General features: G+C 47.2%; 1 protein-coding gene across 1 annotated transcript; it reads right to left on the reverse strand.

The window, feature by feature from the left end:
- Positions 1 to 2131: 2131 nt before the first annotated feature.
- On the reverse strand, positions 2132 to 13514 carry POPDC2 (popeye domain containing 2). Its single transcript, XM_027681231.1, has 4 exons — positions 12555 to 13514; positions 10122 to 10230; positions 6304 to 6808; positions 2132 to 2549 (listed from the first exon to the last, which is right to left on the reverse strand). The coding sequence occupies exons 1-3, from the start codon at positions 13043 to 13045 to the stop codon at positions 6350 to 6352; spliced, it is 1059 nt and encodes a 352-aa protein (XP_027537032.1). The 5' UTR covers positions 13046 to 13514; the 3' UTR covers positions 2132 to 2549; positions 6304 to 6349.
- Between the last annotated feature and the right edge of the window lie 2994 nt (positions 13515 to 16508).

The following is a 16508-nucleotide window of genomic DNA, read 5'->3' on the forward strand; positions in this document are numbered from 1 at the left end:
CCTCATACTAAAGGTGAGAGGTACTACTATTTTTCCTCAGCAAGGGAAAAAAGGTGGGGTTTAAGTTTGGCACAGGAAGGAGTCATTCTTACCCAGCACTCCAATGGGAAACTCAGTAGTCCCATCTATGAGACCCTTTCAGAGTGAGACCCTATTGATTTCGTGTTAGTGCTTCAGGAAGTAATCAGAATGCATTTCCTTACCTGACAAGCCTGGAGTAACTTTTCTGGTGGTTGGCTTGTTCTCCCTGAAGCTCACATGAAGTGAAGCAGACACCAGGAGCACCACAGTGCTCTCACATCCAATTTTGCACTGCTTTGACCATCTCCCCAGAATAGAAGGTAATAGGAGAATGGAGTAGCTGTGGGGCCACCTAACACAAATTAGTCCCAGGAACTCAGCACAGCCTTTCAGACCTGCAAAAGTAGTTAAGGTCTGGAAATAATTGGTGAAAGATTACAATCAGATGCATGACCATAGGAAGAGCCCTCACCCACCCACACCTTTTCCACCATCATGATATGTATGCAAATTAAAGAGGTGACAAGTCTTTCATCACTTCTGCTAACAAATCACACCTTCTATTAACCATTTTCTCTGGTTCCCTGTACTGGCTTCACCGGGTGATAGAAAAGTGCACCAGGAACTCCATGATCAGGAGAGAGGGTCATGCTAAAGGCATTTCTGCCATGAAGAAGCCTCAAGTCATTTGTCATGAGCTGTCACTACTGCTTCACTAGACAGTGTCACAGCAGGGTTAGCTCCTGCTTTCAGCTCACGTCCAAGTTTTTTGGCCCTGGCATGTGGCTGTTTGGAAGGCCAGCTAGCAAACACCATCTCCAACACACACTCAGGAGAGGGATAGAGCTGGGCTCTGCCAACCTGATAGAGATCCATGTTAGATGGTTCCATGATTGAAGAGTTTCCAGGGAGCTTCTTGTTGAAGGCTGGAATATAAGCTCAGCAGGCAGCTGTGAAGGGCAGTGTCTAATTCCGGTCCACTGCTTCAGGCAAGTGTATAAAGCACCACGACAGGTGGCCCCAGTTTCATTGTGCATTTCAGTTCCTTTGCAGAAGAGTCCCCAGCAGCTCTCATGTCAATCTCCCAGAGACACTTCCTAGCTGTGAAGGGCAGTGGGGTCAGGCTGAACACAAATGTATCAACAGAGCATGGGGACAACCATCAGCAGGATGATTCCCTGGCCTGGGGCAGCCCCATTCCTCTGCCCTGGTGTGACAGCAAAGGTGTACACAGTGCAAGGAGCTGTGTACACCATAGATCCCACACACCTGTGGCCTCTGGGCCACAGCCCCTGTGTGAGCAGGGCAAGGCAGGTGGGGCTGCCTCCACCAGCCCAGGGCTAACACAAAGCCAGCCCCACAGGCAGAATGGCTGTGTCCCTGCGTGTCTGTGCCAAGAGGCACTGAAGAATGCCCTGCCCTGTGCTGAGGGAGGGACGGATGCTCCTTGCTCTTTCCCCAGATATCTGCCCTGGAGAGGCTCCTCACTGCACAGCTTGGTTGCACCTCGGTCCTCCACCCGTACTTCCATCTCCAATTCCCTGACTGAGGAAATGGCTGGGGAAGCTCATCATACAAATCCTGTTGCAGCTGAACTTGGAAGAGGCCTTCCATCTCCACACTATTTTCATTAAGACATTGTACTTCCTACCAGTGGTTGTTCTCTCCACAGATATTTTGTATTCATTTGTTTCTTCACTTGGTATGTGTGCAACCAGAGGTGATTCCCCTCTGAGCACAAAAAAAAAGGGGTTCCTGCTCTCCTTCTTGCCTACACCTGTTCCTAGTCCCAATTCCTCCCCTTTCTTATTCCAAATGATTTAAAGCAAACAAACAACCTTTCCTTTTTTCACCAACTTCTTTAAGAACTGGTGCTTTTCATAAATGATAAATCCTAACTCCTGGAAAAGTAATTTCTAGTCTTACAAGAGTGGATTGCCAGTGAGATGCATATCATCAAACTCTCCATTGCAAGCACATTAACAAAGCCACCAGGCAGCCAATTTCCCCTTGCCCTTTCCACTCAGTGCCTTGAGATCACCTCAAGGGATCTTTCTCTTCAAATCCTCCCTCCCATTGTTACCTCTCTCTTCAAATCTTCAAACACCAGTAGTTTCATATCTGACTTTAATGGGAATCGTTAATCAAAGGGAACACAGATTCTGCACCTTGGTAGCAGAGCTGCCAACACACCTCAGAGAGGGAGGGCTAAAAAACAAACCATGGAAGCACACTGGGGAAGGCAGCTCTGGTGAACAACCATGGGGTGGGAGGTGCTGGAGTGTCACACTGCAGTCTTAAGCATGTGCTTCATGTGCTCCTGAGTGTAAATGTCTGCTGGCAGACATCTCTGCATGCTAAAGAGTGTGTCTCTGGTCAAAAACCTGTGTGAGCATCTGTGCCCTTGCAGAGGCTTCCGGGATCAAAACAGCCTGTTGTTCCCTAGAGTTCAGGAGTCTGAGTGGGAGCCAGAGGGGCTCGTCCTTTGCAGAGAGGGTGAGGAGAACTCCGGAGAAGGTTTCCAGAGGCTGCAGAAGGAAAGCAGAGGAGGAGGGAGGAAAATGAGAACAGAGAGGTGGGGGAGGGGAGAGAGAGAGAAAGAGAACACCATTACTATTACAGGAATAAATCTTACTTCCAAACTTTTCCGAACAAACCTCATGGAACACACCGTTACCTGTCCTTCCCCCCTCCCCTCCTGAATGAGCATGCAAAAGTATGTAATTCTTCAACATGTGATAAACCAGAAAATGGGGTTATGCACCCAACCTGAGATGGCAAAAACAAACCCCTCCAAAGCACCTTCTGTGATATCAGTGAAACAAAGCCCACAGCTCCTTTGATTTTGCTTTCAAAGTAGGTATAAAATGTTTCCTACTAACTTAGATACCAAGCTACAGGCCATCAAGCATCCATCCATCCATCCATCCATCCACCTTACCCATCAAATAGAAAGGAAGCCCCAAGATGTAATTGTATAAAACCAGGTAGCAACAGCTACATATCTTGCAAGCAGCAAACATCTTGGTAGCAGCAAACTCAAACAAATCCAATATGAAGAGGAGAAAAATCAAGAGCGTTTTAGTTGTTTGAATTTCCATGCAAGGAATAAAGCTTTGTTTACTCTGTAGCATTGAGCTATACACCAGTACACTGTTAAAGCAAGTTTTGAATAGAACCTTGGAAACTGCGTCCTTTAAACAGGCAGCTTCCTCCTCAGAGAAAGAATGTGTTCATCAGTGGGATATTACAGTCTGTCTTACTCTTAAGCAAACTAGAAACTCTTTCAAGGAACTAGATGATAAGAATAGTAGGCTAATATATCTCCCAGGAATATTTTCTTCTGTATGACCTTGGTAGCGCTTTGGGCATTCAAGAATTGCCCTCCTGCACTGTGATATTGCAAGGTGGCTGTTGTAATGACAGAAAAGGAAAAGGAACATGACCCATAGAAGCACTTCAGTATGGGGAATTTAGAGAGCTGGGAGGTGATTCCCGATGTTGGAAATTGCTGGAGAAGGAAATGAAAGCACAGACCAGGGGAAAGCCCCAGGGGAGCTCTGGCATCAGGAACTGCAGCTATAGCTTACTTTGAACAGTGACTCTGCAGGGAATATTTGTGTTTATTATGGATGTTTTTACCACTTCCAAGGGAAAAGTTATGCAAGTGCTTTCCCTGAGCCATGTCCGACCTGCTCGGATTATTTGCTGAGCTGTGACAAGTGCCTGGCCAGAAGGAAAAAATGCAGCCCCACTGTATCACTAGTTTTTGTGGTGAGGTGCTCGAGTCACTGTGGAATACTGTCCAGATGTGACAATAGCTGTTGTGCTACTGGGATTTGATGAGAGTAGGATACACCACTGGAGAGCAGGGTAACAGGAAAGTGCTCATTCCACCATTATGAACACACTAAATGGCATTTCTCTTTCCTTGTCTAATTACCTTAAAAATTAAAATACCACACTGGCTATTGTCTCCAGACTGACAGACAAGGAAGATCATCCTCCCCTCGCACACCAAATACCACCCTCCAAACATCTGCACTTTTATTGCAGGTCTCTACTGGAAATATCAGCACTCCTTGATACTGTCTTAGTCACAAGATCTAGAAAGACAAAAGCTTCCAGCTTACAGCATGTTTTAAAAGGATTGTGTGAAGGAAAAATAGCTTTGTGCTGTGTTGCACAAGCTTTCCCCAACACACACACCTCTCGTGTGCATGTTCATAGTATTGACTCATTTTTTGAGTTCATAGAATTGACTCTTTTTTTTTTTAATGAAAAGCTATGGTGTTCCTTGCCTCCTTCCTTTTTTAATTGCATTTGAAATTCTGGTTTTATTGAGTTTGATCAACTAGGAGAATTCTACCAATTACCTGGGAAAGGATATCCCTCTTCTGAGAAGGCAAAATACAAGCAAAGCACAGGCAAAATGACTTCACCACATTTATAACACTATCTGCATTCATTTGTGACTGCATATATTCAACAGACACTCCTGCCATCTAGGAGGATGGCTGTCTCATAAGGGATTCAGTGTTCCTGCCTCTCCAGGGAAGGACTGAAAAAGCTGCAAATTCATATCTCCAGCAGCCTACCAGCAAAACTAGGTTTCACATTCCTAGGAAAAATGTGGATTTTTAAAATTTTTCTCTCTGTGCCTCCTTAAAAAACAAACAATCAACTGCACAAAACAAATAAACAAACAATCCCGACAACAAAACCCTAAACAAAACTCTTGCTGACTCTTTACCTGATTGAGGCAAAATCAAATACACTTGGTTCTTTCCCTGGCCACTTTCTTTATATACCAGATTTTAAGTTTGGAGTCATGGAAGCAGTACAGGAACTCGCATGTGACTGAACTCAAAGCAGAACCGTACAAAACAGAGAAATCCTACAGTTCCACTGTTTTCAAAACTAAGAGCTACTGGATGAAACAGCAAAAAAAAGCCTCTTCCACCAGAAGCCTACTGCAAATAGCAAGTGCTGTCTGATCTGTACAGACACTCCATGCAGAGCACCAAGAATTCTGCAGACTTGTCAGGGCTCATGCCAGGGGTCAGTGTGCCCTGCTTCGTGCTCCCTGACACTGAGTCCGCAGCCCAGACAGAATTAGACCCTAGCGGGTGCAGAGAAGACCAGGGTGCAATGGTGCACTGTCTTCAAGGCTGCCTGGTGGAAGACAGTCTCCCCGGCTGCAGCCCAGTCTTGCCATGCAGACTCAACTGGGACCTGTGGAGTGCTCACTTCTAGGACAAAAATCCCAGTTCCAAGCTTGGTGTCTGTCAGCTGGATTATTATGGGGCGGCAGCAGGAATGCACGTTTTGGGGTCTGCAGCTGGCATGTAGCAGCTGGCATGCAGTGGCTCACTAAAAGTAGCTCAGTGTGGAATTTCTCTCTTGGCCACTTGGATCTGAATTTCAAACATGAGCCACTGTCTATTTTTGTTTGCCTGCACTGCTCCTCTGCCCCAACATCCACCAGGCACAGGAAGTTTTTTTCCCTTGTGGAGTAAGGAGCTGGTATGTTGGAAAAGAGCATCTCATTCCCACTCACCAGAAAGCAGACTTTGAGGCATGTTCAAACAATGATTAGCCTGTCAGTCCACCCAGGGTGACTGGAGGCAAGACTTACACCACACAGGGCAGACTTTTCAATTCCTTACTGGTCTGGCAGAGATGAAGTTCAATCAAAACAAGGAGGATGGAGCAAATGCTGGGATGAGAGTGGTGGCCAGGGAGAAGAAGGACTCTGAGTTTTCTCCCTCTGCCCAGACTGAGCATTTGCAGGGTGTACAGCAACTTCTCACTATCAATCAGCATCTCCTGGGATGTCTGTTTTCTCACCTGCAGAGGTTGTTCCTTAGATCAATATTGGAGTATCTCCTGGCACAGCTCTACCTCACAGTGAGTAGGCTGAGCCCTCTGGGTTCTCTGCAAACACTCATGTACCACCTGCCAGCCTGGACGCATTTCAGTTTCTCTGCCTCTCCTGAGGGGGGGGGAGAGAACTGGGCAGGCAAGAGCTTCCTACAGCCAGGTTGCTGACCCTTCTCCCCAGAGTACAGCTGGTGCCTGGTGTCAAGACTTTACCCTGCTGCTTTTCCTTAAGAAAATCACACAGCTGGAGCCCACCTTCTGGGATTCCTTGTGGCAGCAGGCAAAAAAACACTGCGGAGGAGCAAACCCATGGCAAACGAGGGCGAGAGGCTGTGGGCCACTGCTCTGCCCAGGCAGTTGCATCACGGGAAAGACTTGCTTCCACAAGTGGGTACTTACGCGAGGGTCCCACACAGGGTGAGGTGTGCCCGTATCAGGAGTGCCCTCACTTCATATACTCCCCTTCGCTCACATAGTCCATAAAAGACCCTGGCAACTCAGCAAAATCTTCCAAGACAAGACTGGTGGAGTCCTCACCCAGCAGCTCACTGTCAGGCCGGGACGCCCGGGGGCGCGGGGCCGGTGGTGGCGGTGGTGGCGGCTGTGGAGGGGGCTCGGAGACACTGGCCTGGCCAGAGGCAGGCAGCAGCTCCTCGCAGTCCTCCGACTCCCCATCGGAGGAAGCTGGCCCAAGGACGTGGTAGAGGCTGGGCAAGCGGATGTCGAAGCGCAGGCCAAACTTGGAGAAGAGCTTCTCGTTGAGGGAGTAGAGCTTCTCCGAGATGTCATAGCCCAAGTGGGAGGAGAAGAGCCGGGCAATGTAGCGGTCCTTCCTCAGCAGGAGATACAGCTTCTTCCTCGGCCAGGTGATGAAGCTGCAATCGGTCTCAGCTGTCAGCGTGACCTGTGGAGCAGGGAGAGAGTGGAGTAAGTCCCAGACCTGGGTAGCGGTCACAAACCTTGGGGCCATGTGCCTCACTCCAGGAAAGGCTCTCTGCCCTTTTGATGCCTGTTCTCCTTGTTGATGGCAGGGCTGGAGAGCCAGATCGTCCAAGCTGAACAATTGGATAAATCCTTACCTGCTGATGTTTCCTCTCCCCAGGGAGCCAAAGAACCCATTTTCCAATGCAATTAGTACCATGTCCTTGTTCAACCTAGTCATGTGGCTGGCTATGTTTCACCCTCTTGCCTTCTGATGATGCCCCCCATTTGACATCTGAGCGATGTAGCTGAAATGAACAGGGTAGCACAGACATCTTTATACCTTTACAGACATGCTACAGAGGGGATGTTTTTGCATGCCCAGACAGTTCAAGTTGCCAGCGAGTAGCCCTGTGGCAGGCTGCTGACACATCCTGCTGCTGGGTTGCACAGCCCCTGCTCCAAGAAGGCCCTGGGTGCTGGAAGGGCCATCTGGAAGGCTTGCCTGGTCACCCTCTGCCAGAGGGACATCCTGTCTCACCAGCTCTGCTGGACTCTGTAGGGCTGAATGGCCTTGAAGGACATCGCAGCATTACTCAGTGAGAGAGAAAGTAAAAAGGTTTTATTGTGTTTGTGTCTATGTAGAGAACTCAAGAGGTTTTACTGGGTTGATTTTAGAGAACATTTCATTTTGCGTTGGGTTTTGCCAATGTAAACAGAGACCTTTTCCCCCCTAGTGTTTGGCCCAGACTAATTCCAATAAAAAATTATATAATCCATGAGTGTATATTACAATAAATAATAATAATAAAGAAAAGAAATGCAGGAAGAGTCATACTGCCTCGGGTGAAAGAAGAACATCCGAGTGTAATGGAGACACTGGCATGTGAACAACCGCCAGAGCCAAAATATCCTGGGGGCTCCCTTTCACTCTATATCCAGGGGTCTCCTTGGTCAGCCGCCATGGCAGAGGGCCACTGGGAAGCTGAACATGGCTTGGCTGCATGTGTGTGTCCTTGGGTTTGATATTTAATGCCATTGCCATGCAAACAGCTGCCTTATGAAAGAAATATAGGAGATAAAACCTGAGAACTTTCCCAAGCCAGGCAAGCAAGAGGAAGGGTCACATGGAAATTGAAATGACCAGAATCTCATTTTCCTAACCAACTTCTGGCACAGCAATCAAAAGCCTCTGCTTCTTGTGAGGGATTAAGTGAGATATAATAAGCAAACCTGCCACCTACCCAGGACAGTAAGACAGATTTCACTTATGAATCCCTCCCAACACAAGTGCTCCAGCATCAGCAGAGCCTGTAATTCAGCCTTCTGGGGGAAAGTGCCAACCTTGAAACCCAACTCCTTCAGATACTGGGACTCAGCAGCCCTGCAGGAAGAAGACACAGCCAAAGCAGAAAGCTTAAGGAAACCAGCTCCCCTTGTAGACCAAGTCATGCTTCTGCCAGTTTTTAGTGGGCTCAGGATTGAAACTCTTCTATCCAGAGAGCAATGGGAAAAATGTGGGCAAGAAAAACCTTCCATGCCTTCCTCCAGTAAAGTCCCAGAGTCAAACACGCACTTTTTAACAGAAATATTGTGATGCTAGGAATAAGGTTGAGATAAGGCACAGAGTAACTACTCAGGTAAGAGGAACTAGTGGGTTAAACAGTTGCCAAAAGCAGCACACCACCATGGCTAAGCATGGCCATCAAGAGTAAGGTCCTGCCAGGTACACAGACTAGTCAAGTCTCACCTGTTGAATGCTGATGTCACACAGACTGCTACTTCTTCATGCTCCTCAGTAAGCAGATGTAGGTTTTAGGCATTTCCAGCATATGGCTGCAGCCCTTCCCCACCTAGGACTCTACCCCCCATCCTGGTGCCAGGCACAGCTGACCTCCCTGACCAGCCCTGTCTTGCCAAGGAGAGGTGCAGGAGAGGTGCCAAGAGCGTGGTGCTGGCAGGGCTGGTGCAGCCGGGCACCAGCTTGCTCCAAAGCTGTCTCACACACACAGATAAAGACCTCAGGAGGTCTGGGAACATTCAGTTCCACAGAAATTAGCTCAGAAAATGCTGCAGATGTCTTTGCCAGTTGCATGGCATCCAGACAGCCATTTCCCTGCCTGGAGCACTGGGCAGCCATCATTCTCTCTGCTGGACTCTTAGGCAAATACAGCCCAGCAGCTAGCAGCAGTCTGCTGCCAGACTGAAGACCCGTGCAAAACATGAGATACCATCATCTCTAGCACCACCATGCTGTTATTGTTTTCTCTACCTCATTGCCTTGGCATGACATCCCTATTTCTGCTCACAAACTGTAGCCCTGTGCCACAGACACAGGGTCAGCCATCTCCTGCAACTTTTCTTCTTGCAAGACCGTAACCACTGGTGATGGCACAGCTTTCAGGAGTGATCACCATGACTCTTTCACACATGAAACAAATTCAGATGCTAGGAAAGCAGATTTGGAGAGCTGTGCTGGTTTAACCAAGTCTGCTTGTGGCTGGCCTCATGAGAAAGCATCATCAGGCCCTCATGACTGTCCCATGCTCCCAAGGGATTAGCAAAATCCCTCCTCATATGCACTGATTGACATAAACTAGATTGACATCCTGACAGGTATCAAGCTGTCCTGGGATGTGAGTTAAGGTCAGAGGGATGTAGACCTAAGTAATATTCTCCAGAAGGAAAGCCAAACAAACACTGTGGGGTGTTGACAGCAAGACCAAAATCCTTTTAGTTGCTGCGAGTAAGAATTGCTCTGGCCTCTCAGCAAGGGATTCTTTTGCTCAGAAAGGACCATATTCGGGTGTGAATCATCCTTTCTGCTTCTCCATCCCAAACACATGACCATCAGAAACTTCTGTGAGGAACGGGATATTTATGGATTTGCATCACTGCTGCACATCACCACAGCTGCCATCCTGATGCTAGGACGATGCATCCTGCTAGCAGTGTGCAGAGCAAATGCATCAATACAGGTACCAGGGAATGCTACAATGGAAGAGAGCCAGCAATCCGATACCTCGACTCCCTGCTAAACTGGAAGAAGCACCATGCTTCACTCTCCTTGCTATCAGCTGATACTGGGAACACACACTGAGGTCTTCAGAGGAAGGTAGAAAAAAATGTAACACAGCTGATCACACCATTCTGTGCTGGATAAACCACTAGTAAAGGGAAGGAAGTATTTCCAGTTTGTTTTGAATGGCATAATGAGGCTGCTCCATCCCCTTCTCAGACACACAATGAACCAGCAAGTAGTGAAGCTGGGCTGCTGTGGGGATGCAAAGGATTACCTGGAAAGTTCCTTCCTCAGAGGGTCGCAGCGACTCCCATTCTGGAGAGTCCAGGAACTGGTAAGGAAAGACGTAGTGAAGGAATTGTCCATCCTGGCACACTCGGATCCTGTAGGGAGGACAGGTGAGGTACATGGGCTTAGGCCACAAAACAGACGTCACAAAAACCTGATCAGCTTACACAGTGTGTCCCGCCAGGGAGGAAATAAATTCTTATCTCACGCATGTCTCATACCTCCTGGGACAGCTGCAGGTGCTCCAGTCATGGGGCTTATCTCTCCTTTCTCTGTGGGAAACTATTTGCTGCCACTTCCCCATATTCCATCTGTTTTCTGTTTTTTGCTACAAAGACAGCCCTCACAGGTGCAATGCTTGGTCCTAAACCAGGACTTCTCAGCCCACAAGACTACTGCTGCTTTCTAGGTACTTCTAAGTCAGCTTGTGGTTCTTTGTACTTGCATCTTCTTCCTGCCCCCAGGGTTGCATGAGGGCATTCCCTATCTCGATGTTGGGAAGCTGTTACACCCAGAATCCCCAAAACTCGTGCTGGCCATCATTACTGACAGATCACTCTGTGAGCTCATAGTTTGCTGCACATTACCTCCCAATTTCTCTTGGCCTCCTAAGTATCCCTTTCCCCTACTTTTGCTACAATTGCTTGCTAGTGTCAAGGTCAAGCAAGCGCTCAGCTCTGATGTGGGAGTAGAGAAAGACACAGGCCTGAGGCAAGGGCAATGGCAGGGCACTCTGGAGTGCTGTTCATAGCTCTGCATCACCAGATTTGGGACCTCTTGCCTCCCTCTCATCATGCACACCCACTGTATGATGGAAGAAGTCAATTCTTGCTTTCAGGAGTTACAAGACTCAGCTCACTGTTGGCTTTCAGAAAGCTGGGAATGTTGCCTGGAACGGTTGTGGCTGCAAGGCATGTTTCCTGATCCAGGCATATTCTGCATTTCCAAGACCCCACTTGTTCAGTTTAAGAGGGAGCACCATAATAGTAGCAATTGCTCTGCTGGGTCAGCAAGGACCTCACAAGGCAATAGAGTGAGTACCGGGAAATGCAAATCCAGGCCCATTTCCATGGAGCATCGTATACCAGCCAAGATGCATACTTCCCACTGCAAAACAGAGCAGAACAACTACCCCACCATACTGTCTGTTGCAGCACTTTCATGCCCACAGAGCAGCACTGGATTATCCAGTGTATGTCAAGACAGCAGATTCTTCCTCAGTAACATTATCTGCAGATACGGTAAACTTCAGAGCAAGCTGCTCAGCAGAGATGGAAAAACACTGATAGAAACACATACACCAAATTTCCTTCCAGTGCTTTGCCATTCAGCATCCTGATAGTCCCAGGATGCTCTCAACACATTCTAGAAAAGGGAGTAACATAAAAAAAAAGCAAGGTCTGCCCTTCTTTGCACACTCCCTCATCAGAGAGGATGGGCCACTGCAGTAAAACCTGAGCCCCAGGTGCTGCTGGGTTTGTCTTCCCAGAGGAAAATCCTTGTGAGACATACCTCCTATAGTTCAGCACTGCTCACTTTTACAAATATTCTTCCTTTCCCACTCTCATTTAACATTAATGCCAAATGCCTGACAGCAGCTGGGAAGCCAACACCATTACCATTTGTATGCATCTGGATTTTGCAAATCGTTAAGTGAATATGCTGATGCCACAGCATCTCAGGTGAACAAATGCCAGTTCTTGATCAGCACAGTTCACTCAATCAAATCTCCAGTCTGACTGTCTAGAGGTCCCCAACATTCTCCTTGGTGGTCCAGAGGAAGGAACATCATGAATGCATGACATCACAGGGAAAGAAAGAGGCAGGATTCACCACAGGAGAGTACTCTCTCTTTTGATGAAATGACCCTCAAAGTGAAAAATGTCAAAGCCCTGAGGGTTGGGGTGTTAGAAACATGGATGGAACCTCTTCCTGAACACTGCTGGCCAGGGGGAGCAGGTGAACTCAGGACTCAGCATACTCAGTGCACAGCAGTTCACATCACAGAAGTGTGTCTAGTACCCTCAGAGACCACAGGTCCAGCCATACTGCCCTCCTGCCTTGAGAAACATATTCTCACAGTCAGCCTGTTCTCATCAGACATAAGATCACTTCAAAGTGATGGAGAAAAAGATAAGGATTCCCCAACAGCATCACAGGCAAGGCTGATCTAGCCACTTCATTGCACACAACTTGAGTCTGCAAACCATTTTCTGAAATACTCTTAATTTAGAAAAAAGAAAGTTAAAACAACCCCCAAAAGCAAATTTCTCCCTTCCCCACAAACTGATGTATATCTCAAATCCCTTTCAGAGGAAGAAAACAATTCTCACTCCAGTTTCTACAAGGGGTAAAAATAAAACAATAAGCCAAAGGCGCTCTGCTGTCAGACTTTGTTCAGAAACAGGGGAGCCTTTACCTGCCAGACAGCAGCAATGAGAGGTGGTCAATGGGCGTCTTGCCCTCTACCGCGTAATTCTGGTCTCTGACTAGTGACTGGACATGCTCTTCACAGCACTTCACGATTTCTTTGTAGACTTCCAGGGGCACCTGCAAGGGCAGGTACATGGTCTTGTAGAGGAGGTCAAATTCTTCTGGGATGGTGTTTCTGCGGAGTCGGTAAGCCAGGTGAGCCAGCTGAAGCAAGCAGATGAGGACGAGCAGCATGTTCCAGATGAAGATATCCAGCCCACAAGCACTCAGCCAGCCCCACAGAGCATAGCAGAAGTAGCCTGGGGCCAGGAGGCCAAAGATATAGAGGGACCCAAAGATGCCACTTCCCCCCATGTAACCCAGGAGGACGATGCAGCTGGCCAGCTGGTAGGCTGCTTCCTCCATAATCTCCTTCCAGGCATCACACACCGGAGGCTGGAGGACAGCCTGGTCCCAAGAGAGGCTGCTTGTGCTCATCCTTCTCCACTCCCTCCCCAGCCGTCCTGCGCTCAAAATGAATTGTCATACACAAAGGGTGTTGCAGAGGTCTGAAACCAGAGCTGCTGGGTAGCTGTTCCTCCTCCTCCTCTGGTCCCACAGCAGTGCTTCAGAGCGACATGTTAGAGTGCTGCCGAATGTTTTTGCACCCAAAAAATTCCAAAAGGGCTCGTTTCTCTTCTTTGTGGCTCACAAACTGTCGGCTGGTCCCCTTCTTAGCCACAACAGTGAGAAAAGAAGCTGGCAAATGTGAGGCCAAAAGAGCTCAGTCGAGAAAAGAGTAGAGGCCATTAGCTGGAAAACTCACAGACAGGACAGAGATCTCGTTGCACTGCCTGTCTCGCCTGCGCTCCGGCAAATGGAATAGCGACTGTGAGAGAGCAGCAGAGGGAGCTGGTGTTGAGTGTGGAATGTGTATCTCTTGGCAGTGGAATGGAGAGAGACCCCAAATGGATAACCATGTTTGGAATTGAAATCCAAGGAGCAAAAGCAGAGAGGAGAACAGAGAGCAAGCATGCACCCGCTACTTAACATAACTCAGGCGTCCAGATAAGCCCAGCGCAGCGTGAGGAGGGGAAAGGAGAAGGGAAAACAACCAGCTTATCGTGGCGAGCTCCAGCCACACATGGGGCTCTTCATCACTCTGCGCTCCTGCAAGAGAATGACTTTCAGCCGGCACAAAAAAGGAAAAAAGGTCACCCCCTTCTCCCACTGTGGCTCCTAGCAGCGGCAGGGACTTAGCAAAAGAAGAGAGGCTGGCTCTCAATTAATGCTTTCCAGGCGCTGCACACAGCCTCCCCTTACTCCAGGGAGCTCCGCCTCATGAGATGTTTTACATCAAGGGGCACGAGGTAAAGCTCTGCATAGCCAGACAACCGTGATTGCAAGGGATAAAAGCAGAGTAAACGAGCTTCTGGCACCCAGTTTCATCTATCATTAAGAGGAGACTACCCTGCCAAAAGCTTTGTGAGTATAACACTTGGAAGCATATTTTGTGGGGAAATCCTAGTTGAGGGAGGATTCTGGCACTCCATAAATAACACGTTCTGTTGGGAAGCATCCTTGGGAAACATCATCTTACATTTTAATTTTTTTAGTAGCTATTTGGACCCCCCCCAGACCTTCATTTAGCACAAAGATGAAAGCAGACACTTTCAACTCAGATAACCCAGAACACAGGCATGAGAGGGAGCCTTCAAGTTCAGTCCTCCACAGTCAGCTACAGAAAAGATGCATAAATGCAATTTCTCCCCTGCTTCAAGTAACACATTATCAGTCACAGAGGCAGGATCTGCCCTGATGCCAGGAAGCAGTTACATTTCAGGCATTGACGCAACCCACGTGGTCACTCAACACAGTATGAGGTCAGCCTGCACGGGTCAGTGGAGTAGAGATAGGGTTTCGAGGGTGGTCGTGTTTCAGGCCGAGCTTGCAGCTGCCCTGCCTAACATACCATTCCCATTGGCACCATTCACTTAAAGACACACTAATCACGTCTTCTACTAATAGTGCTCTGGAATAACACTGTCTCTGTGGCAAGGATGAAGCAATGCTTTACGGCAACCTTAAAGAACTCATCATGGTCTTGGACAGTATTATCTGTGCAATGATTAGGCCAGGTGCAATACAGAGCTGTACGGCTCCTAAGAGCTGTACCATCTTGACAGGTTGCCATGTGGGAAGGAGATAAGACAAGTCAAGCTTTGCACAGGGTGAGTGTGATCCACTCAGAAAGATGCTTTCTGTTAAGGGTGAAGTGAAACACGGAACTTGGTCTCCAGTGGCGCCTTAATTAAGCGAAGAAATAAATCCTACTGACTGAAGCAGAACAAAGCTCATCTGCAAGAGTTATGGGAAAACTAAAAACTTTCTGTCTCTTGACCTTCTCTGCAAAGAGGGAAGAATGATCTTATAGCCAAAGCACTACAATAAAAACCTTGGGATCCAGGTTCTGTTTTTCATACCATTGCCATATACTTGCTAGATGATCCCAACAACAACTTCGTTGTCTACCTTTAGGCCTCTGCAAAACAATCCATATTATAAAGGCCCCTTTCTCCAAGATAAACTGATATTTGATAAAATCAGGATTTGGGATATCAAGATTTGGAACATTTAGGAAAAGATACTTTATGTATGATCTGTGAGACAAAACTGAACTGCTATGAATAGAAATGTAGAACTACATTAGAGGAAGCATTCTCAAAAGCACCACTGCAATTTCTCCTACCTTTCTGTACTACCAAAAAAACTTTTGCAGTGACATCAAAGAAAGTGGAAAAAAGGAAGTTATTAATTTCACTCTTCAGTTAGGTAAATTCCTGAGCTAGAAAATACTCTGGAACACAATGCCAATGATTCATTATAACAAATAAGGTCCTTCCTCTGGCATCTTCTAGAGCATAAACAGTGGTGTAGCAGTGATGCTGGGGACACCACTGTGGGTGAGGATGACCTGCTGTGACTCCCCTGTAGAAGACAATCAGGAAGCTTTCAACCAACAGCAGTAACAGCTATATAGAGTTCTCCAGTATCCTTTTTGTACCTGCTGCACACAAGTACGTCAGCATCCCACTCATCATCTTCCTTCCAAAAACTTTCTAAAATACCTACCATGCTTTTACCCTCACGGAGGCCCAGACATGCCATTTCTTACATTTACAGAATTGGTGTAAAATTGCGCAGGGTCCATTTATTTCTTGACCTGATATAAACAAAGCTCTCACTAGAAACTATACAACTTTTCTGCTTGGTCTCAATGTGACATTGCACAGAGAATGATACAGCCTTTTAAAAGGTAGATCTCTGAGCACACACTAGAGATTAATTTAGGTGTTTTTAGACCCAGTTTTTTAAAAGGAAGATTTGTAAAGTCCTTGAGCCACCAAGGCTCAAATCTTTCTCCTTTGACAGTTGCCATGGCCATACAGATCATCTTCACACCACTTTGAGTTTTCCACACACAGCAACAGTTAAAAAACCTCTTATTGCCGAACAGAAATTTTATGTTCATGCCTTGCCTTGAATTAAAATATATGCCTTTCATCCAGGGATGCTGGTTCGTCCAAGAGGAGCGTCCAAAAGCCAATACTGATTCAATGGGAAAGCCACACGAGTATTAAAAGGGAGATACCAAAGTCAAAACAATTTGGAGTCAAGACAGCAAGTGCATAGAAAACACCTGAGCAGCATTAAGACCCTTCCCTGGAAGAAGACATATAAACACTGTTAACAAAATGAGTCTGTGAAGAAGAAAAATAGACATGTCAGGCATTTCAGCACTGAAATGGGCAGTGTGTAAATAGGTACTCCACTGATTTCTCCACTTAAAATTAATTCAATCAGTAGCAGTATTTAGCTGCAAGCGATGATGCAACCCAGATGCAGCCTGCACTATGTTTGGCAAATAAATCCTCTGTCCTTGAGAACCACACAACACAGA

This window comes from Neopelma chrysocephalum, unplaced genomic scaffold (genome assembly GCF_003984885.1).
Source record: "Neopelma chrysocephalum unplaced genomic scaffold, ASM398488v2 Primary Assembly neopelma1_60, whole genome shotgun sequence".
NCBI lineage: Eukaryota > Metazoa > Chordata > Aves > Passeriformes > Pipridae > Neopelma > Neopelma chrysocephalum.